Source organism: Plutella xylostella, chromosome 24 (genome assembly GCF_932276165.1).
Source record: "Plutella xylostella chromosome 24, ilPluXylo3.1, whole genome shotgun sequence".
Taxonomy (NCBI): Eukaryota; Metazoa; Arthropoda; class Insecta; order Lepidoptera; family Plutellidae; genus Plutella; species Plutella xylostella.
In genome coordinates, this window is record NC_064004.1 from 3,661,938 (window position 1) to 3,688,382 (window position 26,445).

General features: G+C 37.8%; 2 protein-coding genes across 6 annotated transcripts in view; one reads left to right on the top strand and one right to left on the bottom strand.

Moving 5' to 3' along the window:
• Window positions 1-11,748: 11,748 nt before the first annotated feature.
• On the bottom strand, window positions 11,749-12,195 carry LOC105388212 (U4/U6.U5 small nuclear ribonucleoprotein 27 kDa protein). The gene has a single exon (XM_011559085.3). It carries the CDS (start codon window positions 12,193-12,195, stop codon window positions 11,749-11,751), a length of 447 nt encoding a protein of 148 aa, XP_011557387.2.
• Window positions 12,196-14,052: 1,857 nt separating this feature from the next.
• LOC105394222 (protein hu-li tai shao) overlaps window positions 14,053-26,445 on the top strand; it is an 80,747-nt gene continuing 68,354 nt past the window's right edge. For 4 of the 5 annotated variants that reach the window (XM_048629931.1, XM_048629930.1, XM_048629932.1 and 1 more), the window contains exon 1: window positions 14,054-14,380. The gene's annotated coding sequence lies outside the window, so the exon portion shown is untranslated. Of the gene's footprint in view, window positions 14,381-26,445 lie in introns of all 5 variants that reach the window. The other variant, XM_048629928.1, reaches the window with a different exon arrangement.

The window sequence follows — 26,445 nt, forward strand, 5'->3', positions numbered from 1 at the left end:
ATTTGGAGAGCTCTTAGGTTAGTTCCTGAATTTAATGGTAACACTAACGTGCTGGTCAGATTTTTAGACATTTGCGATCAACTGATCTTAAATTATATGAACCCAGCCCCTGGAAATGAACTTACTAACTCAGCCCTTTTGAATGGTATCCTAAATAAAATCACGGGACCCGCTGCTGGAATGCTAGCAACAAATGGCATTCCCAGGGACTGGAATGGCATAAGAAATGCCCTCATTAATAGTTTTTCGGATCACAGAGACGAAACAGCATTGTATACCGACTTATCTATGTTAACCCAAAAATATGACACCCCCCAAGTATACTATGAGCGTGTACAAAATCTACTAAGTACCATCATGACCTATGTAGAACTGCATGAATCCGTTTCAACAACTGTTGAAGCCAAGCGCGAACTATATAAAAAACTAGCGCTACAAACCTATATTCGTGGGTTAAGCGAGCCACTTGGTTCTCGCATTCGTTGCATGCGTCCTGATTCACTCGAAAAAGCATTAGAATTTGCCCAAGAAGAATTAAATGTCATGTACTTGCAAAGTAAAAATAATTATGGCACCTATCCTAGGAAACAATCTATGTACAACTCGCAAGACCATTTCCCCAGTGCAAATCAATTATTTAATCACCCGTTTAAAGGACAATTTAGGCCCAATATCATGGTACCATTGCAGAATATTAATTCTAACTTTTCACCAAAATTTAACCAGCAACAACAACCACAAGTGTCGAATTTCAGACCACCTTTTCAGGGTATTTCTAGGACACAGCAAATGATGAAAGCATTACCCCGATCTAACATGAGCACAGGGTTTAAGATTCCCCCCCGCCCTAACATGCCCCAACCCATTCACAGCGTTCAACAGCAATACCCTAGGCCTATGAGTGGCGTGGCTCACCCACCCGCCCGTACGCTGCCTCCTACACCGCAGTACCGTCAGCAGCAGCAGCTTAATGTTAATGAAACATGTGACCCTTATTTCAGCGACTTCGACTATGCTACAGACAATTACTATGAATACTGTCCAGAAACTTACATACTGACTATAACTATGACCAAAATGTAGTTACTATTACCGAACCACAGACTGAAAATTTTACCCAAAACGAGGACGAAAATTTTTGCAAGGACCAGTTGAATACGGCCCCAGAATAGAACTTAATTATTCACAGAATAAGCGTAACTTACCGTACATCCAAATCAATAACCCACCATTAAAATTATTGATCGATACAGGCGCGAATAAATCTTTCATCAGCCCCGAAGCAGTACAAAGTTTTTTTGCCGACATTACCCCCGATTATGATCCGTTCACAGTGACCAACATTCACGCGACAACCCATAATCATTATTCTATAACCATCCCATGTTTTTCGGAAATCAAAGACGAAAAACCAATCAAACTCTATATCTATCGATTTCATGAGTACTTTGATGGATTGATTGGATGCGACCTGCTGGAACAGTGGCATTCAAAAATTGACCTTAAGTCCCGATCACTAAAGACTGAATATACAGAAAATCCCATTTACATGTATCAATCAGGACAAAGTACTAACTTACTTGAAGTTATCATACCCGCACAGTCCACCCAACTAATACATGTGCCGATTAACATTTCTGAAGGTGACGTTTCTATTGACGGACAAACGATTAGTGGTTGCAATATCATAGATTGTTTGTCTACTGCCAAAAATAGTCATGCTCTAATAGAAATTTCCAACCCGACCCACAATGACCAAATTTTCACCCTAAGCGAACCAATGCGCGCACATATATTTAGCGAACAGACTATGCCATGCACTTATTATAACAATGGCAAGACCGAGCGATTCCAAGAAGTCCTATCGCGGTTGCGCACCGACCATTTGAACCCAGAGGAGAAAGCCAACTTATTATCATTATGTAATGAGTACTCTGACATTTTTTATTTAGAAAACGAGCCTTTGACTTTTACCAACCAAATCAAACACAAAATTATCACAAAAGACGAAATCCCGGTACATAGCAAAACCTATAGGTACCCTTACATTCATAGGGAGGAAGTTAAGAATCAGATAGACAAAATGCTTAACCAAGGCATAATTAGGCCCTCATCATCTGCTTGGAATGCACCAATATGGATCGTACCCAAGAAAGCCGATGCATCTGGCAAAATAAAGCACAGATTAGTAGTTGACTTTAGGAAGCTCAACGAAAAGACCGTGGATGACAAGTACCCCATCCCTAATATCTCAGACATCCTAGATAAGCTAGGAAGATGTAACTATTTTTCTAGCATAGATCTTTGTAGTGGATTTTACCAAGTTGAAATGGATCCAGCAGACATCCACAAGACTGGATTCAGCGTAGCCGACGGCCATGGGCACTACGAATTCCTCCGTATGCCCATGGGTCTTAAGAACAGCCCTTCCACATTCCAAAGAGTGATGGACAACATCCTCAGAGGCCTCCAGAATGTGATTTGTGTAGTTTACTTGGATGACATATTAGTCTTCAGTACTTCACTGCAAGAACACGTAGTTAACCTCGGAAAAGTATTTGACAGACTCAGACAATCTAACTTCAAAATTCAAATGGACAAGTCCGAATTTTTAAAACGCGAGACCCCATATTTAGGACATGTGATTACACCCGAGGGAGTGAAACCCAACCCAGAGAAAATTTCGGCAATAACTAAATATCCCATCCCCAGAACCCCCAGACAAATAAAAGGTTTTCTCGGGCTATTAGGATACTATAGGCGTTTTATCCCCGACTTCGCTCGTCTAACCAAACCGCTAACTGCTTGTTTGAAAAAAGGCGCGAAAATTAATTTGTCACCCGACTACGTAAAGTGTTTCGAACACTGTAAAACTTTACTGACTAATGATCCCGTACTTATCTACCCAGACTTTAGTAAAGAGTTTCTATTAACCACCGACGCCAGTAACGTGGCCCTAGGTGCGATTTTGTCGCAGGGACCAATTGGGTCTGACCGACCAATAGCTTATGCGTCAAGAACGCTTAACGATAGTGAGCTTAACTACTCCACTATCGAAAAGGAACTCCTCGCTATTGTGTGGGCCGTTAAATACTTTCGGCCCTACCTTTTTGGCAGAAAATTTAAAATAATCACCGACCATAAGCCGTTGCAGTGGCTTATGAATCTTAAAGAGCCCAATCCACGCCTTACTAGATGGCGACTCAGCTTATCAGCCTATGACTATACTATTATATATAAAAAAGGAAAAAATAATACGAACGCTGATGCACTATCTCGGATCGAAATTAATAATAATGAATTAGAGTCAGTAGTTGTGAACATAAGCTCTAGTTCATCATCCAGACGGTCATCCCTTACCTTGTCCGCTCCAGATGAAAGACCATTGCGGAGTCAATCTTCAACTGATACCGCCCCCAGTCAAAACCCAATTTTCGATGACGACTTACAGAATGACTTACCCGTAACTACAGCTCACACTAGTGTAGAAGATCCCATTTTAGAAATACCTTCTACTGATGACCCCCTGAATAAATTCAAAAGACAAATTCACATTAAAATTGTCAATAAAATCAATAAAGCGAAACCAAAAACCACAAAACCATTCGATAATTTTCAAAAAACCATAATAGAAGTCAGCGAGAATTCATTCGAAAATGACATAATTTCAGTGGCAAAAAATCACATTGACCCCAAATTCAAGACAGCAATCCTGGTAGAACCGTTAGATAAAATGTATACTATCGTCCCGATTTTACAAAAAACTATACAGAGTTCATCCCTTAACCTCGTCCTAGTTAAAAGAGAACTACAAGACATAACCGACTACTTAGTACAACAGGACATCATATCTAAGTACCACACAGGAAAAACCAACCACCGTGGCATAAATGAAACACACCTCTCTTTATCTCAAAGATATTTCTGGCCAAAGTTAAAAGAGAGCGTCACAAAATTTATTAATGAATGTTCAATATGTGGACGAGCAAAGTACGATCGTGCACCCCCGCGTCAGGAATTTCAGATTGTTCCCCCGCCCTCAAAGCCATTTCAAATAATCCACATGGATGTGTTAACTATTGAGCACGAAAAATACTTAACCATAATCGATACATTTTCAAAATACGCCCAAGCGTACCGGTTACCAGATTGTACCGCCCCGAACATAGTAAAAGCTCTTATCTTATTCAGTAGTCATCACGGTTTTCCCCTTACTTGCACAACAGACAACGGAACTGAATTTAATAATCAAGTCGTAAGCGAATTCCTCAAATTGCACAAGATACACCACCACACCACAGCCGCACACGCCCCAAACGAAAACGGCGCCATAGAACGTTTTCACAGTACACTGCTTGAACACCTGAGATTACTAAGATTACAATACCGAAACGAGCCCGTGTCGAACCTCATCCCAATAGCACTAATAGCGTATAATAGTTCAACACATAGTTTGACCAAAGCTAGACCGTTCGAATTAATAACTGGACATTACGATCCTAGAGACCCCACTGACTTAGATTTGAACCTAAGATTATACCAACAGTACATACAAGATCACCGTCGAGCAATGGAAACAGTATATGGTGTCATTCATGAGTCTTCACTGTCAAACCGCGAGTCCTTAATGACACAGCGTAACATTAGCCGTGAACCTGTTGTAGACTATAACGTCAACCAGGAGATATATATTCGAAACCCTGCCGCACAGCGACAAAAGCTCGCCCCGCGATACACTCACGATAAAGTTGTAACAAACTTACCTATACACATCTATACATCAAAAAAGCGCGGACGCATCGCTAAAGCTAGAATTAAAAAACCTAATAAAACTCAATTGTTACAGACCGATAATGACCCTAATGGTGGTCCAAGCACAAGCCGACCATCCACAAGCAACCAACATCCGACTTGACAGTTTAGCTGACAGCCCTGGACTACTACCCTTCAGACTTGGCCCCACTAAAATTATTTCCCACTACCACACATTCCTCGAAGAGATAGACCTTGAAAAAATAGACCAACAAATAGATCTTATAAAACTTCAACTTACTGACTTAGCTAACAGGATTCCAAATCAGCACTTCCTATCTTTTAAATACATTATCTTTCACCTAACTAATAGACTAAACGAAATTTCAACTAAAATCAGCACTTTTGAACCCATTCGAGTTAAACGCGGTTTATTTAACCCGCTAGGCACCTTTATAAAAAGTATATCCGGAAACCTAGATAACAATGACGCTCTGAGATTCGAAAATGCACTCAAAATTCTGCAGAATAATGAAAATTTACTGTCTGAAAGTTTGTCTCAGCACATTAGTCTATATAAGGAACTATCCTTACAGCAAAGTCAGGTATTGGATAACATAAGTAGTAATCAGCGAACATTAGAAAAGGCTATCAGTTACATAGTTAATGTCACTAGTACTGATAAGGACCTTTCAATAAAATATATGCAGCTGTCGCAACTGTTCACGATATTAAGCTATAATATTCAAAAGCTTTCCGACGAAATTAGTAGAATAGAAAATATATTAGCATTTAGCCGCACTAAATCCATTCATCATTCTTTACTATCTAGCAAAGATCTTAAAGGAATGTTGAAAAAATTAAAACAGTTATATACTTCAGATAATATTTTAAGCTTAGATATTAGGTATTACTATGATTTAATTAGCTTAGGATACTATTTCATAGAAAAAAAATAGTTATAGTATTAAAGTTTCCTTTAGTTTTACTGCCCACGTATGACCTCTATAGACTCTGTCCCGTACCTAACAAATATTCCCAAATTATCCTACCCACACTCCCTTTTATGGCAACTAATTCCAAGGAATTTGTCTACATGGAGGCTGAATGCCAGAAAGTCGCTACGTGGTACATCTGCAATCATAAAGCGCGGATCCAGAACAAGGAACATCGAGATTGCGTCTATGACCTCATCTACCAACAGGAGATAGAAGGAACGTGCCACCCCACGCCTATCTCTCTGTACAAGGAAGCTCTACTGGAGCTAGATAGTCAACACTATATCATGTCATTCCCGAAACCAACTAAGGTGCAACTAGAATGCGGTCAAGAAGAACATCGACTATTAGAAGGCAGTTTCCTAGCTACAATTCCACATAATTGCTATATAAAATCCCCAGAATTCACTGCTTACAACATCGAAAATAAAGTTCTTGGATATGCCGTTGAAATCACCGCTTCCCAGAAATTGCCGGAGTCATCAAAATCACGAGTTCGCTATAACTTTACAACAATCGACTTGAATAAATTGCACAATATTCAACAGCAAATTATGACAGAATCGCCAGCGAAACTCGATACTGCTGATGTGAGTTCACTGTATCACACCACTATACCTGTGTACATCATCATACTATCCGGTGCATCTGTACTGACAATTATTATACTGATTCAACGCCGTCGAAGAAACATAAAATGGAATCCAAAGCTGCAGTCGAATGCTGAGACGAAGCTGCCCTCTTCTACGAATGAGTCCATGACGTCCCTGGAGGAAAGGAAAGCCGCGACATTTGCTGTACACGTCAGCAAATAGTCACTCGTCTAGGAGGGGAGGTGTTACGAGTGCAAGCCCTCTCTACACATATTTCGTCATACCCATATTCAAAGGAACTGTATTGTGATTGCTTCATTATTCATTTAGTGCTGACAAGTAAATTCCAAAAGTTCCGTGGGACAGTTTTTAGTGTTAAAGGTGTCTTTGTGCTCCAATCGCGGTAGCCGAAGGTCAATCCTCTGATCATCGAGATCACATAGTTATTAATTAGTTTTAATCACTTCTATGTAATCATTTATTAATTAATTAAATATCTCAAAAATCAATTTGAGTTTTTAAAAACCCTCTTCGGCGTCCAGTTATCGTAATTCAGTATAGTGTCAGAGCAAGGCAGCCATACATTTAAATATGTTTAAATGTTTCGTGTAAATTGTCCTCAGAAACTGCACACAGTCGCAATGTGTAGTAGGTAACTGTTACGGAGCTAAATAAAGTGTAACATAAAAAAATGCGTCTAGTATTTCTAGTCTGATTCGGAATGCGCCTAGAACGGAACTTACCTCGTTCAGTACGAGACTGCCACCAAACCATACAAATAACCCCAAATTTGAACACAAACTGAATATTCGCATTCGCATTCGCATTCGCATTCGCGAATGTCGATATCAGATATTCGCATTCGCATTCGCATTCGCGAATGTCCAAAAACACACATTCGCTACATCACTAGTATACATACGGTCTAGACCCTGGGAAAGAACATAGGCTACTTTTTATCCCGGAATTCCCACGGGAAAACTTTTTAAGGCAAAGCGAAGCGCGCGGGAACAGCTAGTATTAAATAAGCGGATATTATTGTGTTGAAAGGTTGAGACCGTATAAGTAAATATACTGAATGATTTTAAGCCATGGCTTGGGGCCGCGGGTTCGAATCCCAAGCAAAACATTTATGTGTGATGAGCATTTGTGTTTGCCCTGTTTCTGGTGTCATTTATCTATTTAGGTAGGTAATATGTATGTATCTATGTATTTGTGTAGATATATCAGCTGCCCGACACCCATATCACAGGTTCCGCCTATTTTGGGGTCGGATGGCCGTGTGTGAGTTTCCCACATATAACACATATTATATTATGTTATTATTTCTATGGAAGCAGAAAGAGGCACGAATCCGATGGCATAAAGTTACTGCTAAATAGTATGTTGGGAACTGGTGATACGTCACTCAGGAGGCTCCAGTCATGCTCCCCTGATGATGATGATGATGATGACTGGAGATTGGATTGGATCTCAAATAAATTGGGTGTATTTTATGAAAAACAAAAATAAAATCAGACTACGTGAAACCATCTTAAGCTTGCGTTGTAAGAGTTGATTTACATAATTAATTATTATGTATGTTGTATAAAATATAAATTGTAATGTTAGTAAGTACTTAAATATTATGTTCCTACCAATAAGGTTACCACCATGTATTAGTATGTACTTATACCTACTTAATAATTTTGTTGTATTCTCATAGTTCCTACAAAATTTGTCTGATTTTAGAATATGATTGAATAGAATATGACATATAACTTTTCGTTTACTTTACCTATAATTTCTGTTCAGCATTTTTAAAAAACAACCTGTATTTTATATTACGTACTTGTATAGCACGATCTCATTTAAGTTGAAGTGGTATAATTCTAGTCAAAAATTATGATTCTGACTGTACATTTATAAGCTTGCTTTAATTATTTTATTCCATAAGGGTTTCTTCTACGAAACTATTTTAACGACACCTAAAAAAGGAAGACGTTCTCAATGTAAACTATGTAAGTACCTATGTATTTTTATAGAAAAAATATATATTTCAGCTATACTGTAAGCTTTTTGTTATTGTTAGTGCTTACCTACATTATGTTTCAATTTGGTAAGTAACTTTATTATGATGTAAAGATAACATATCTGTGAGGTACTTACAATAATAAGTAAACTTTTGTCAGTATTCATACATTCTCGTGATCTCACTAAAGTAAAAGAGATTATTCCTAAAAAGTCGACTTATTACTGGCTACCTCTGAGGTACGATATTACCTAATAACTGTACATTAAAAGTTATGTATTTAGATAATATAGTCATGAATGGTGTTAATAATCAAAAATATATTAAATCATAAGCGAAATGGATTCGGTGTTTTCATTTTGAGATCTTCCTCAGTAGATAGTGTCACTCGGAAACATTATACAAGGGGTTGCAAAATAATCTTCTATCTATTTAGAAATCATTTTTGCATCATGTATACCTATTACCTATACTATGAGGTTTTTGAAGTCTTATAGGTACATAAGTAAAACCCAATACTATCAAATACAAGATTATTTATTCAAAAATAAAATTTACCCTTGACACAATCTTTTAGTATTCATAACAAATATACAAAAAACTAAACTATTTAGTTAATTACAAATATTAACGAAAAATAAAGTATCCATAAGCTAATAATTATAGCCTAAACCGCCAAGGGTATCGTATTTTTACAGATAAATTTACAAATTTTTTATTAAAAATTTACATTACAAATGAGTACAATTAGGTTTTTGTTTATTTTAACCAATAAATGCAAGTACAGCGAGATTGAGCGAGATGCATGATTTTTTCACATACATTTTGCCTGCCATGTCATCGGAAATAGTTGGAATAGTTACTACAAGGTTTGTCTACCTTTTTACTTAGGTCCTGAAAGATTAACCCTCTCATTCATCAATAAAAACAGCATGTTTGCATATTTTGAATAATAGAAATACATTCTATAAAGCAATAGTGCTTCAAGATTTACCAAAAAGTGAATTTTTACACAATAGGTTTTTCATAATCATTTCTAAATAGGAATTGTTCGATTGCACTTTCTATAGACATAATATAATTAAACATAAAATGCTAGTACAGTATAGCAGGAACTAGCTAGTATTCAATGTATGAATGAGGAAAACATATTTCAGTGACCAAGTAAGTAATTTTAACATTCAATGGTTAAAATAAAGATTTAGAGTAAGTTGTATTTTAATAAATAAATTGTGGTATGTACACGGAAATGAATCAATGTTTATTTTGTATAAAGACTTGTTTGTGTTAAATATCAATTAAGTTTTTCATAAAGATTGAAAAATGAAAAAAAAGTGTGCAGTATTTTTTAGTGAACACACATCGGATTTTGGAAAAAAACTTTTTAAAACTAGTTAAGTAGACTTATTTTTAAAGTTCATGATTGATAATAAATTAATAATTTGTTAATAATACAAATTATAGAGAATTTACTTGACAAATAAAAGAGATAGATAGGCACATTTGCACTAAACATAAGCATTGACTGATAAATTGCATGATATGACAGAATTGTGCTTACTTTAGTTCAGTGAAAATGTGTAACATACTTATTTTTCTCTGCAAAGTATAACAAAATGGCAAATCACCATTTAAGATTGTATCTGAAATTTCGACATCCAAAAATTACAATTTCTTAGATTTTTTGATTCATTAGAAAATTGTAGATGTTGTGACAGACACCCAAAACTCGTTCCCCGCACAACGTGTATAATCACTAGCCGCGCCCCTCGCTTGGTGCCTGTGCGTTATATTATAATAATATTTAAAAAAATATCACATTTCAAACAACCTGTGTATATTGTATATGGTCTATGGAGGCTGCATTGGCAGAAAGCATTGTTTTTCCAGCTTCAACATAGAAAGACACCCATTTAGCTCAAATGGCAATGTATAAATTTGCCACTTAACTAAACAGATGTCTTGCAAAAGCTGCAAAAACCTCACTTTCTGGCAACACAGCCTGTAACTATTGTAGATTATGGAGGAGAGGGGAGAGTGGGGGCAGTGTGTATAGTAAATAACTATCTATGTATTAACTATGGCTAGTTAAGAAGTGTGGGGCACCAAACGAGTCAACTTAAAACTTAGGAACGGCCAATGTCAGTCTTATAGGACAGTCTGAAATCTTCCTGTGCTTGTAACTGATGGAATTAAACAGTAATTTAGGTCAAATTTCTGCATTTAAGTACTTGATTGGAGCTCTCAGTGGAATCAGTGGAGGTGAGAGTCCAAAGCAAGTGCAAACAGTAACATAACAATAAAAATGGTGGTCGAACTGGTCAGTTTGTTGCAGAGGAAAAGCAGACTTTGATGTGTCGTTCGTGGAGCGAGTTCGGGGTGAATCTTGTTGCGCCGAAGCGCCAGGTTCGATTCCCGCGCGGGCCGGGGCAGCGCGCGGGCACGGGGCATCCGGCTTACAGACTAGACTTAACTACTACTGGAGCATGTCGGCTACCACATTACTAGATTTTTGGATTTTACAGTGGTCCTGGAAATGGACTTATGTTAATTACTGAATGGATTAAAATTCATTTAAGGTCAAATTACTTCTGCATTGTAACAATATTTCATGTAATGTGGCAGCAGTTCATGTGGGAAGCTGCATTCACTCTTTCAACCAAAAGGATATCATCAAAAATGAGATTATTTTACCGCTGAGAAAAAAAAAACAGCCAGAAAAGTTAACAACAAAATCTAAAGTATCTAAATGATGGCTTAGAATTTTCAATTACAAAATTTGCATACAAATTTTGGATTATTCATGTAGTTCTTGGCAATCAATGATTTTGTTGGTTGTAAAGGTGATGCAGCATTCCGAAAATGTTTGATGGAAATTGTAAAAGAAACAATATTACTATAACACTTATTCCTACGTAAAAATCGCAACTGTTTTCGTAAACTTCTGTGGACCTACAAATTGGCTGTCAATCAATGCTAAACTCTTGTGTTATTCAACAATTTGGTTGGTTTTAGAAGATGTAGACTTGTAGGTTGACAGACGTTTCAATATCACATTTCGGTACCAAAAATTACTGGTAAATTCCGGGCTCTTTCAGTTAAATAAGTTTATAATGGAGCAGTCACATACACCCATGCTTTTCATTATGTTGATTGTAAAAAGTGTGAATGAATTGGGTAGTCAAAAGTAAGATGAGCAGTATTGGGCTATTCATCTTAATTCAGCATTAACTGCTAGGTCTAACACCATAAATATGAGACACACTATGAGGTTATCCTGTGTACTAAAGAAGTAACTGTTCCATTACAATCTTACCTGCCCAGAAGTGGTACAGTAGAAACGCAAACACAACAAATGTAGAGCTGCACATTTCCGTGGCAATACTGAGGTTAACTACGCGACGTAGTCCAGGGGCCGGTTGAACCCGCCCTTCCGGTTCATGTACTGGCGGTACTTCCGCTTTAAAACGACGTGGACATCCCCCTCTACGTTATCCTCGACTTTCTTACCTTTGGTAGTGTCGAAGCCGCAGAAGCCCATTACTTTGAGCATTTCTTGCTCTTCCGGGGACTTTCCCTCCAAATCTGCCGGCGTGACGATCGGCCGCTCGCCGAAAGTCTTCTTTTGTTTGGGGACGAAGGTGGTGGATGGGCCGGGGGATGGCGACCGGCGTCTTCTGGGTGATGGCGAGCGGCGGCGCTCGGGGGAGCGGCGCCGGCGCTCCAGACTCCTGGAGCGGGACCTCGTGCGCGGTCTCCGCCGGTCGCGCCGGTCTGCGCGGTCGTCGCGCTCCCGCCGCCTGTCGTCACGCCGTCTTGGAGGGCTTGGCGAGCGCCCCATGGTTTAACCTAAAATTCAATGAAAATACACAGTTTTAAATCTTGCCTACAAGAAATGTAGTAAAGAATGTTATGAAGAAACTCAAATTACCTCAGTATTCAGATAACAGCATTTATATTTTTAAATAAACTAGAAAATAAGCAACAGAAACACACAGCCTACATGGTCGCCATTTTGGAAATCGTTAAATTTTTATAAGCGTTTTGTTTCGTTGTAGCATTGTTGTGACGTTTAGTTTCAGTTTCAAAAAAATAACGTTTGTGATTTTGACATAATTTTAGTTATCACTTGTTTATTTTTATCTTTTACAAATTTTCATGTTTTTTTGTTGTTGAAAATAATAAAAAACATGGGAGTACGGTAAAAATATGCTAAAAAGGTGGTAATTATAACATTCCTATGCAAGAACAAAACGCAGACATCAAACGTTCCATTTCAGTTTTTTTTTCAGAAGATCATTTTACTATAAAATTAGTCTGCGTGTAATGGAAGGAATATTAAGAGTAAAGTTGCCAGGATATATAAATAATCCTAAATGTAAGGAGAAATACTACCTTAAAAGATGCTTAGTAAATCATAAATTTAGATATTTACTGCACAGCAATAGCAAAGACAGAAGATCTTAGCAAAATTATATTGTAAATTAACTCTTATCAAAATTATATTGTAAAATTTATGTAAATAACTGTATATACCAGCCACATCTTATAGCACACAGGATGCATGTAGGTCCATATCAGCTTGTAATCAAGTCCATGCATCTTGTGGTACCCCCTTGACCTCATGGTGAGGGTGGTAATGATGAAGGTACGTTCTTGGTGGGCGGTATGTTCAGTTATCAAATAGCTTTCTTGTATTATACATAGATGTCACTATCCCGCAAACTAAATCGCGGTATTAAGTTATCTTCTATATTCATAACCCTTTGTAATATATCAATAAACATTGCTTCTACTACCGGTCTGGTCCGATCTTGGTAGCCTTATGTCCGATCCGGTCGTAAGGCTATCAAGCCTTTTCACACCTTATCTTTTTGGAAATTGGAGTTTTTTTCTACTTTTTCATTCGTGTTAATGAGCTTTATTTTTTATTTTATTTTAATATTTGCAGTTAGTAGCCGCACACCAAATTCTACCTAAATCTACATAACTAGGTAGATAATAATATATCCTGTGCTTCCTCATTTATTCTTTGAATCACCCAAAGGTTGCCCGGAAGAGATCGCTTTATCGCGATATGGCGTGTTATATCCACTGTATGTATAAATTGTTATTTGTGTTCTATTTAGCCAATAAATTAGTATTCTATTTTATTTTACCTCTTCCTGTATGTTGACTCATATTATAGAATGTCTATTATAGCATGAGCGAAAAAGATCGAGAAGTCTTGGAGTGAAATCAAACGCGAAGCTCAAGACAGGTCGCGATGGAGAGTCACTGTGGACGCCCTCTGCCCCGTCCAGGGGACATAGGATACTACGTAAGTATTATAGCAGAATGCTTGAAGTTTTGTGCAGTGATTTGTTCTATGCACTTAAGTACCTATTACATAAACAAATACAGTAAAATCGTGCTTGCAAACGATTGAGTTGGTTATCATTACATGCTGAATTAATATGCCAATATTGCTCTTTAGGCAACAAACAACAAATTCCCAATCAAGCATGTAATTAAAGAGTTCGTAATATTTAAAAAAAATCATTAAACAATAACTGATAAACGTGATAATAAATAAAGTATAAATTTATTTGCCTCTCTTTCTACTATATTGTCCCTTTCATGGGACCCCCTTGTAAGGTAAATTATTTAGTAATTTCAGGCAACATTTTAAGGGTGTGCGATGCTAGCGCCATCTGTGCTGTCAAACGACGTGCGCGTGCAGCTTGTAGCGACAACGACGCTGCGTGCGGCGAAAAAACGAAACTTTTCCGACATCGATCTATCTACTGCGGTACCGTGCAGACGGCTTTTTCGAACAAAATCGATGAAAAAACGCGCTATACGCGTTATGTGGTGGTGCTAGTGCGTTTAAATATAAGGAGGAACCATTTGTGCGTGATATAGTTATGGTTTCATGCCGATTTCGTGCTTAGTGAAGTTACATTGCTCCCAACAAGAAGTGTGGTGCTGAGTGTTGTGTCTGTGAAATTCGTACGAATTATTATTCTTCTTGGATTCAATTGCCGGTATGTATAGCGTATTATGTGCTTTCTTTCTCACGACAGTGTTTCTTTTTTACCCAAGACTGGTTCCGATCAGGCGTGAAGTCGGTATCTCGTATCCATTTGATTTGGGTGTGTCTTATCGGTATGTATAATGGGGTCGGTTTTTTATAGCCGCCACTGGATAAGCCGCCAAGAAACAGCGTTATGATATGCACCAATATTCAGTATTTACAAAAATTTCGCCAACATCACACATTCCTACATTTATTCGACCGAAACTCCGTAGTTGAGTTGGTAACTAAACAGTTGAGGGTCTTAACTTGTAGTACTGACTCAAATATACCTTTGTTTAATTAAAAACGCTGTTTAAATCCAATTTATAGATAGTAGAAGGTGTTTTTGGGCGTGACACTCGTCAATTTCATGTTATCTCTCTCAATAAAGTGATGATGTCATTTGCCGGGCGTATACTAGGCAACCCGACCAAAATACGGCGTCTACCGGCGAACGCGTGTCTGTTTATTCAACACTCGTTTTTATATCGGTCGGGTTATCTGTATGTTCAATGAATTTTGAATTTGACCTAAGGTCACCTAATGGGTTATAGATCAAGATTTGATGCTCAATTGAAGTTTATTTCTTCACTATCAATGGAGATATAAACGAAACTATGTGTAGCCTCTGACAATGCGATCCTAAATGCACAGTAGATCATGAATGAGTTATATTCTAATGAATGGATAAAACATTTGTATGCATAAGCAGATTTATTAGACCATGGCAATGAATGCAATGGAACTCGCCAATACGTACATTTAAGATGTGTTTTGTTGTGTTAAATTGTATTTAACTCTTTGATTTAGTCGCAAAAAATGATCTGCGGTGTTAAACATAACAACCAGGAATCAAATCTGTGCCAGACTTCTTTCACCATTTTCTTCAGTTCTAAATATTTTTCGTACCTTAAACTCAACATTTACAAAATTATAGCCATGATTAAATACTAAAAGCCATTGACATTGAAACAAAAGAAAGGTCAATGAACTGTGGGAAAAAACCACCATTACTAGTAGTAGTTACTAGACAACAATAGAATCTCTGCTACTTTATAGAAGTGGTTTAGGTTTTGGCTCATATGAATAATTTCTTTTATAACTGCACTTTAAGCTCATTCTGATGTGTACCAACTGTTTAAATCAGGGTGTATGTCAAGTTTCTCACTGGATAAAATCCTTAAGTCGCATTCCATACTTAAGGTGCGTGGAGATTGCCACTCTGAATTAAGTAACTATGCCTTGGTATCAAAAACAGGTCCTTATGTAGGACCTATCTCAGCTCGTGGATTGCTGCTCCAGTTTGCTCAAGAGCTAAGCTGGCTGAGATAAACAAAAACCTACTTATTATAAAAAATATACTATAGATAGTACTGGTTTAGAAATGCTTTTGTATAAATCAGTAGTCTAAACCTGGGGTTTGGAACCATCTATGGGGTTAAACTAGAACCATCTATGTTTTATAACAAGTGACAAAGGTTCCACTAAAGAGAGTCACACCGGAACTTATGCCCTCTCAGAATAGAATAAAATGTCACAAACAGAATTTATCATAAAGTTGTAATTTCTTTAAAAAAACTCCTAGAAGTTGATGCAGAATCAAAGACACTCATTGCTTATCATCAAGATAAATGTGGTACTGATATGAGGGTTACTGATAAATAACACAAATTAAAAAGATATCCTTATAAGTAAATACTCAAGAATCTAGGTGCAGCATTGTAATAACTTTTCTTAGTGATAAAATTTTATCTTATTTTTTGCAAACGTAGGTTGACTTAGTTATACAAGAATACAATTTAATAATTTTTGAATGAAATTTAAAACCCTTATTTTCAATTTTATGATTAGTTCAGAGTAAACCTAAACTGTACAATAAAATTCAAACGAATAACCAATCAGGTGCGAGTAGGACTCCAATGTAATATGGTTGTAATACCATAATCAGTCTGTCTGTTTCACAATGTCTGAATAATAGCTACCTGTGGGATAAAAGACATGCTGTAACTCACCAAGTGACCTGCTGTAACTGAACTGCATGTATTTTATCCCATTAGGTATTTTGAAAACAGGCCAGTTTTCAGAAGGGCAGGGCAAAGATGGAGGTGTACTCTATGTCGAAAAACTAAATTTCGGAGTGCTACTGTGCGGCTCACGCCACCATATCTCGTTGTATTAAACGTGACTATTGCGCGACAGGGCCTCTAGTACGAGTTTTACAATTAATGTAAGGCCCGGGTCTCCTATTTACTCCGTAGGTCGCGTCAAGTGTCACCGCCGTAGGCCGCGTCACGATGCTCACTACATCTACGCGCCAACCTCGGCGTGTGAGGGAGACCGCATCAGTACATTTCTATAGTGAGCATCGTGACGCGGCCTACGGCGTGACGCTGGACACGACCTACGGCGTAAATAGGAGACCCGGGCCTAAACGAAAAAGTTTTCCTTTTCTTCTGTCACCTGCATACATTATCTGTCAAAAGTTTAATGATAGTTTCCGCTAGAAGCGCCACTGTGTATGTGAGAAAACTGAAACTTTTATAGTTTTCGGCAATCTATCAGACCTGTACTAGACCGGTCTCGATCAGCTCTCATTTTTCGTCAGTACAGAGTAAACCTCCAGCCTGATTAGAATAAAACGAATCCCGTCCTAGCAACTCATCGCACATGTCGTATTAGGCAAACTTGGCGTCTTTCCAACACAATGGCTTTATGACAGACAGACGGACAGACACACATTAACAATGCACTATTAACTCCGTACACTATAAAAGCTAAGGCTGAACGTGTATTGCGTCCTCGTAGTGACTGATTTTAGCCAAATACACTAAGCGTCAATTCACACGTACCACAACCACACCACGTCGCAGCGACAAAATGTGGTCAAGCTGTGGTTACGTGTGAATTGTGTGACAGCGGCTTTTTGCAGTTGTGTTGTGGCAGCGACAAAATGTCGATGTGGTTGCGTTGTCGCGATCATTCATTCATTGCGATCATTGCGATGTGGTAACCACGTCGTCGTGTGCAGTTAATACGGAAAACAGGTTGCCGCGGTGCCGCCGCCGCGTGGCGGCGTTGCCGTTGCGATGTGGTTGCGTTGTGGTTGCGATGTGGTCGTATTACACAGGTGGTCGATAACAACGGCAAAATGTGGCACGTGTGAATTGGATTATTCATTGTCAATACAAAATATACGCCCGACCACACCACGTGGTTGTGGTGTGGTTGTCGCTGTGGTGTGGTTGTGGTACGTCTGAATTGATCCTAACGAGCAATGAAAGATCCAGTGAGAAAATGACCAAATTACTCAACATCAAATGACGTAACATACATTTGACCAACCAGAAACGAAAATTTTAATTAAATGTATTATTGAGTCCATTTTAGAGTCGGCATTTTGTAAGTCGGACTTTTCTATTTCACGTGAGTGTAGTTTCCGAGTAACGATTGTAATCGCAGAAGGGGAAGTCAGAGGTGACTCGCGAAGCGCGAAGCGAAAAACTATCCCTCCAAAAATCCTTTCTCCATTATGACTACAGCCTAATCTAGAAGAAGTAAACTGAAATCACATGAAAAAAAATATATAACTAAAAAATATATAACTAGGATCACTTAATAATATATTTTGTCAGTATAACGTAACTGTATATATAGTATATTTCGTATTTACTGTGAATATTGGTATTTATATGTATTTTTTTAGTACCTATACATGTACATATAATATATTAGTCTGAATATTATATCCACCCATACCCTTGACTGTTTTTCTTATAGTAGGTAGGTATACGTAAGGATATGGTATAGGAGATGTAAACCAATATAAAATAAGTGTTAAATGATTACCTAACTGTTTTTTTAAGTTGTTTAAGTTTTTAAAGTTACTACTTAATTTAAGTTCATATTTTGTGCACCTGTATTGTATGTTAAATTAAGGAAAATTTGTTATTGGCCTTACTATTTATACATTTATCTTGTAACTGCATATTTAACGCTGTTAATTTTCTAAAAATAAATAAATAAAATAAAATAAAAAAAAAAACACGCACTCACGCCTTGTACTAATGTACTCCCTTGCGGGGTAGGCAGAGGTGCATTGCTGCACCCACTTTTCGCCAGAGTGTTATGTTAGTCCCAATGTAATAGGGGGCGGGCCTATTGCCATTTTACGGGCACATCCAAGACCCGAGAACAAATATCTGTGTTTAAACAAATATCTGCCCCAGCCGGGAATCGAACCCGGGACCATCGGCTCAGTAGTCAGGGTCACTAACCACTACGCCATTCGGTCGTCAAATAAAATAAATAAATAAATAAAAAAAATCACATACTATGGTCAATGATATTGTGTATTATGATATTTCCTATCCCAGAATTCCCACGGGAAATTCTTTCCCCCCGGAACGTAGCTCGCGGAAAATTCAGCTGTGAAATAAACGCGCCGCAATAGTACAAAAAAACATAAATACCACGATTACGCACGCGCGGACGAAGTAGCCCCTGAATGTGATACATTCTGGCCGCCGGCCAAGTGTACAGTCAGCTGAAGAGATAAGTGTCCACGTCTATGGACTAATCGAACGGGCTCAAGACCTTTCGCGCCATGGAGTCACTGTGGCTGTGGACTTACATGTCCTATAGGTCCTATATGTATAGGTACTTACCTAAGTCGAATCATAAGCTACAAGATATAAATGAGAAATCAGCGATACGGCTCGCGAGGTATCACCTGAGTACAAAAATGCGGCGAAATGCGGGTGGTTCGCTTGCGAGTCACCTCTGACTAATAACCCTTCGGGGATTACAGTCTTGAGCATTGGTACATACATGTATTGTATGTGATGTAAATGAGAAAAATGGTGCAGTATTTTTAATGGTGTGTTAGTATAATAATGAATTTTAAATTAAACTTACTCGGATTTGTTTATAAAACATTCTAAGCCCGTTTAAACATTGTTTTACCAAAATGGCGACTGCTATTTATGGCTGAAAGAAAATCCCGGTTATTCAATCCATGATTCATTCGCCTTGGGATGAAGTTTCCTTATAGCGCACTCTGGAAATGTTTCTTAAATACACGTTCGGCGAGGTATAAGTTTGATGGCCGTAAATGTATTACTACAATCGCGTGCAATGAAAAAGTTGCAGTGACATAACACCAAATTACTCCTAATCCAAGTAATTCTCCGTTGGCAATATTCTGATGCGCTGTTCAACTTAGGCCCGGGTCTCCTATTTACTCCGTAGGTCGCGTCAAGTGTCACCGCCGTAGGCCGCGTCACGATGCTCACTATAGAAATGTACCTACTGATGCGGTCTCCCTCACACGCCGACGTTGGCGCTTAGACGCCGTAGGTAAGCCATAGAACGTTGATCAAAACGTTTACGTCAAAGTCGGACGCCGCATATAGCATAAAATAGGAGACCCAGGCCTTACTTCAATGATGCAGACGACGTCAGCATCATTTTTCCGCTTAGAAGTACATAATTTGGTGCTATTGTCACTGGATTTTTTTCATTGCTCGTGAGTGTAGAGTAGTCTTGTGCTTAGATCGCCGCAACCGTCCTACCGCGTCTCAGTTACAAAAACCGCAATAACATAACCATTATTTATTTTTCACAACCCAGCCTCCGGACACCGGTTTCGTTAGGGCTGTGTTCCACGGATCTCAGACATAGTGGGGAAGCTATACTTTGTAAAATATATAGCATAAGAAGTATGACGTTTGATTGACATATGCTTATAGCTGCGAAATAAAGCTTGTTTTCCATTGAAATCTAACAAATGCCAAATAAAATGAACCTCGCCGGCACCTCGCCCGCGCCTTCAGTAAGTGTCGACGCACATAAAAAATATTAAGAGCGCCTCTTTATCGCCGCCGCCGCGACGCCGCCTCGACTCTCGTGCAGGGAGCGTAGCGCCTCCGATTAAGCTATACATAGCATAGCTTTTGCTGCAGGGAAGCCTCAAACCTGACTAAGCCGGTTGAAGCAACACGGAGTCTCGCCATAAACATGAACTTTTGATATCTTTGCACAACTGTCTGGTATGCAACACGAACTTATCTAACTGTTGGCTAAAAGTGTACTTAAAGTGCGACTCTTAAGAGGTCATAGACGGATTTAGATGGAACTGCTAGTGAATTTGTAGGTTTTAACTGTTTTCCCGCGAATCGCTGTTCCTGGTTAAATGTTAGCGAATATTAGGTATTTAATTATCATGTAAAATCTATTTGTTTTTCTGGGTATATCTGGCTTAATATAATGTAATAACTGAATGAGCTTATGTTAATAGTTAGAATATGTCTTTATTGCTCACCATAGTGCTATACCATTCTTGCAGTACCCTGAATAAACACAAAAACTCCTTCAGTGTAAATAAGTACAGTTTAACCTTATAAGGATAAAAGCCGTATTTGAGGCCACTTACGCAGTTTTTGCACTAATTTTCTCGTTTGCTTCGTAAGAGGCATTCCATGAGCGAAAAGTCGACCAGTTAAAGAAATAAAGAACCTCCAAAGGATCAAGAATTTAATTGAATTTGAAATTTTTCCTTAAAAGTTCATTTATTTGAATAAGGGCTGATTTTTCAATAGTCAGATAAGTGTTATATGTGGAATAAAATTGTTGCTGATGCATCTGAAGGTTTGTATTAGACAGTGACAGTAAGAATTTTATTCTTCAGATAACACTTATCTGACCATTGAAAATTTTGCCCTAATAATACATTTAAAAAAGAACGAGCTATTACATATTGCCCGTAAAAAGAAAGAAGAGGTTGATGCCTACCAAATTCAAAAATGGAACAACGAAATTCGAGGGTGTACCACAGAGTAACCAGCCAGTATTTTTTGTCGTCAAGTCAAAGACAAGTCACGCCGGATTCGAAGAACCGGTTCGCCGAAATCCAGACGTTAGAGCGAGACAGCCTATAGGCTTGAATGTAGGAGCGAGTGAGAGAGTCCCTGGATGATGTAGGTTGATATCGCTCGTTAGATACAATTTGCGCGGTTTTACCATTATATATATGGTAAAAGGTGGATGTAATTTTGGCTTTAAAGCGGATAATAAATAGATCTCAACTTTCAAAATGTGAAAAGGTTTACATTTACTTCTGTTATTTCCATACAAAAGTTTCATAATAGTTTTAAATATTAATAACCTAATATTAATAATATTTACCTAATATTAATAATATTTACCTAATATTAATAATATTTACATTTGAATTCTATTGTCAATATTTTAATTTTGTTATAAAATTTTAATTTTATTACTTTTAAGGTTTGTTGATTTTAATAATGTTGTATACGCCTGTAACTGGCATATCGTATTAGATGTAAGACCTTACAACATATCTTTTAAAGACTGTAATAATATGTATGCTGTTGGTGTATCTTTAATAATAAATAAAATAAAAATAAATAAATAAATAAAAAATAAACGTTAAAAACCCCCGACATTCAACACTAAAAGTCGCATAACTTTTAAACAGCTTAACCGATTTCCATGAATCATAGGTAAGAACACTCATAGTAACATTACCTAGGAACCATAAACAAAAGTAACTGCCGTTTGAGACTTGGGAGCCACGCCACCACAAACAGATACAAAGACACATTAAGCTTATAACAGCCCTCTTTTTCCGTCGGGGTTTAAAAACCAGTAACAAAGGTGTCATGTCTATTCTATGCCTGTTGAATTAGAGTAGGTAGTCACACTATCCAGTAGCCTAGTACCCACGGCCGAAACACTTGAGCACTATTAAGATATTCGTCACCAGTAAAACTACTCTGGATCATCACCTTGTGTCCACTTAAGGTGCAAATAGATCCCCTACGACATGAGGTCACAGCAGACAGACGACGCCGAAAAAGATTCTTCACTTTCACACAACTTCATTCCGCAGAAAGCTGTCAGTAGACAACCCTGAAGGATCTGCTTTTAGCATTAAGTCCACCTAATTGTACATAATTACTTTTGTATATTGTGCAATGAAGAATTAATAAATAAAATAAATAAATAGGTGGGTACTAGGTACACGGGAATGAAAAGCTACCGTGTAAACAGTCGCATTGATTAGGGTTGCCACCACACGTTTAATATTTAAGAACCATCGTAGAGCCCTAGATAGGTGTCCTATTCAAAGAGTGCATATTTATCATTTTTGATCCATGCTGGCATCTGCAGCCTGAAAACATCTGACAGTCGGGTTGCCCACTTACCCGAGAACTGTCTCAGCACAAGCTTGCTTGTGTTGGGGTCCACCAACCAGCACTAGGTCAGCGTGGTGGACTAGGCCTTTACTCTTCATTCATGCAAGACGACCCGTGCCTCAGCAGTGGGGACTTAATAGCTTCTGATGATGATGTTGATGATGAATATCCAAGAAATCGACAGTGGATTTTTCAATGGGAACCTTAACCCTCTTACAGTGGAAACACGTTTTATTTGCCACTTAAGGCTTGATGATTACATCATACACTCAGTGCTCGATGCCCAGTTGTTGATGTCATAGTGTATGTTTGCGCACTTGGAGCTCACAACTCACATCTGCTTTCGTCGAAGTACTTGTGAAGCTCTCGAGATGTGTGCCATTGAGATAAGGAGTCCGAAGCTTATCGACCCAGTTTTCACTGGGATTCCTGTGTCATGGGTAATGGAGCGAAAGGGTTCATGGAATTGGGCTCCTCGAGTTACGTATCAACTGTATATAATATAATACAAGGTGTGGCAAAAAGACGAAATGCATACTAAGTGTGTACATGGTGTTATATTCTTAATACGAGGCACTTACAACTTAGTACACCTTTTTCAGGTGTAGCAATTGAGGGCATGCAATTTATATAATTTAAATTATTCTACGACAATTAATAGCTCATTACAAAAAATCAATGGATACAATTATAATGTATTATAATTATACGAGATTATGCATTAGTTGGATTATTATTATAGGTACATTCATAAATTCATCTATTGTACAAAAGTAAACTAAAGTACGAACGGTGAATAAAATAAATGCCACAAAAGTAAACGCGAAAATGTCAAGAACACGGTCTACTTGGAGTATGTGAACTAAAAATAAACTATTTTTCCAGATAAAGAAATGGTAAAAGGCGAAGCTTATCAGAAGTTGGAACTAGGGTTTCTGATTTCTCGACCTGTTTTCGTTCTCGAGCTTCGAGAATTCTCGAGCCCAAATTCTCGAGTCTTCTCGAGTCTCGAGCCTTTCTAAGAAAACCTTTAGAAAAAAGCCCTAATTTTAAAAAATACCACTAAATCTCCTTTTTTACTTTGTCAACTTAATCACAAAGAAAATACTTTACTAATCTGTATAGCTAGCTACTAATTTCAGTACAAGGTGGGCCAAAAGTAATCACCCTATTGGAAGTTGCTCTCATTTGCAAATGGCCGCCAATTTCAAATCAGTTTTGATATTGGTGGACTATACAAATGCAGAATACAAGTTCAAAAGCCGTGGAGTGATATACTCCCCAAGAACTCGGAATAATTGTGTTTTTTTTTCGTTTTATCTGTAATTTTTCCATGCAATATCGCCCGATTTAACCGTTTCAGACAGTTTTTCTGCGGTTTTTTGAAGTCCCGTGTTTATAAATGTGAATATACCCGTGTCTTTGGAAGCCCTTAAGGACAACATTCGACACGAGTGCAAGAATCTCTCGCCCGAAGTTTTCGCTGAAGTGAGGGGAAATGCTATAAAACGAGCCCGTATGGCAATCAATTGTAATGGCGCCCATTTCGCCGATATCATTTTCTCGACTTTACCAATAAAATTGTAAAGGTTCAAATAAACATAATCAAAAAACAGAATCAAAGATATTCAATTAGAAAAAAAATGAGAGCCAAACAACATCGGATGACCTCTTTTGGTCCACCTGAACTAAGAAACAGTACGTAACTATTATATTACTACGTTATCTTTTAATCATTCATTGGTATTATCAGTACAGCACTAGCTTAAATGAAGATTTAACATGCGTATGCGTGTGTGTTGTTAAGCGGCGCAGGAAAATTCGAATTGAATATTCTTAAGTTTTATCTCAAGGCTCGAGAAATTCTCGAGTCTTCAGATTTTTTTCTCGTCTCGAACCAAGCCGAATTTCTCGAATCTTCTCGAGCTCGAGAATTCTCGAGCAGAAACCCTAGTTGGAACTGATTCTTATCTTATCGGCCGGTTGCAGTTGGGCCCCGTTTCGGTGAACTGACAATCGCATTTTATGATAACAATTTGAGGTTTCAAACAATATTGCGAATAGATTCTGTGTCATCATTTATTCAACGTAAAATTTTACAATTATTTTTTGATTGTCAAGAATGGCGAAAGAAGCTCCTCGAGTATCTTTTATTATTTTCAATAAACTTTCGTTTAACAAGCAACGTCTAAAGAAAATGTCAACATAACCCGAATTACGTTTTAAATTATTTTTTTTTTAAATGAGAAGTATGACGTTTGTCAAGGATACGCTAAAAGATTGTAAACGGCCCTTAATCTTGTGCACTAGATACTTACCACACGGAAGATTGACATTTTCATGAAACGGGACCAAAATAAGTTATCGATGTACTCATTGATAAGTCATTTAGTGCAACGAATGTTGGACGATATGGGAGGGATATTTAAAGATTCATTATTTTGGTTTTATAGTATAGAAAAGGATTTTTGTCCGGATCAACCAAGCTGTAAAGTTTTTTTTCCTTGACTTTTTTGCTTCTTGAGAATCTTGAGCTGTTGTTGAAGTCGTACAAATTGTTATTTCGAAATTAAAAAACTTTGAATAAAACATTCCACTCCGACACTTGAATCCATAAAAGGTTTCTAAAAGTTAAAACATAAAAAAGCAGTTTTCCACTTTTACGCTTTCTATGCCACTTCTGAATCCTTCAGCAATATTTTGAAGAAGCCGAAAGACTTAATCTATATCATAGACCGTATTGTAAGTTTAGAGAAGGTTTAGAAATGAAATTGAAAATCAGTCTATCTGTTTATGTCAATCAACAAGTCGTAATTCGCAACGTTATTTGTAAACCTCTTTTAAAGTGACAAAAAGCCCTTATGAATTTGGGGGCTATAGTATGTATCAAAAAAAAAAAAACACGCACTCACGCCTTGTACTAATGTACTCCCTTGCGGGGTAGGCAGAGGTGCATTGCTGCACCCACTTTTCGCCAGAGTGTATGTTAGTCCCAATGTAATAGGGCTATTGCCATTTTACGGGCACATCCAAGACCCGATAACAAATATCTGTATTTAAACAAATATCTGCCCCAGCCGGGAATCGAACCCGGGACCATCGGCTCAGTAGTCAGGGTCACTAACCACTACGCCATTCGGTCGTAGTATGTATCACTTTTGTAACACCCTGAATTGTGATAAAGTATGTAGGTATTATGTATTACATCTGTGATTTTCAATGAATATGAAATGAGGAACATCAAATAATTCGACGTCATCCTTCTTTCGTAATCTTGCATATAAATAAGTTTATTCTTCTATAAATAACATATTCTAATTCAATATGTTGCGTATCTCTACCCAGTCTTTCTTCACTTTCTCCTTCAGTCAGATTGTATCGTAACGGGAAAGCTTATTGTTTCAAGATTAACTGTAGAACTACAGTGTAGACACCTCGTAGTGACGGAGATGTTATCACCAGCTACCGAACCACCACCGACCAACCGCACAACCTGTCAAACACCTGTCAGATCCATACAAGTACACTTCTCCAAAATTAATAATGCACATGCAGATCTTCACACCCGAATCATTAAATCGTAAGAGCCTTAAAAAAACAATTGCATTTTGCACCTTGTTCGAAAGAAATAGGAGTCAATATCATGTGTCACATAATCGAAAACAACCGATCTGTCAAAGATTTCTATGCGCATTATCAATTTTGGAGCACTGTAACATCGATTTGACAAGCGGGCGAGGCTACTTAAGGATGGTTTATTGCTAATGTTTGGTGGTGGTAACCCCACAGGTTGTGTTAGCACTGGTTCCTTGTCTTT

Coding starts and splice junctions, on each gene's coding strand:
- LOC105388212 (XM_011559085.3), bottom strand. CDS start 12,195: ATGGGGCGCTCGCCAAGCCCTCCAAGACGGCGTGACGACAGGCGGCGG.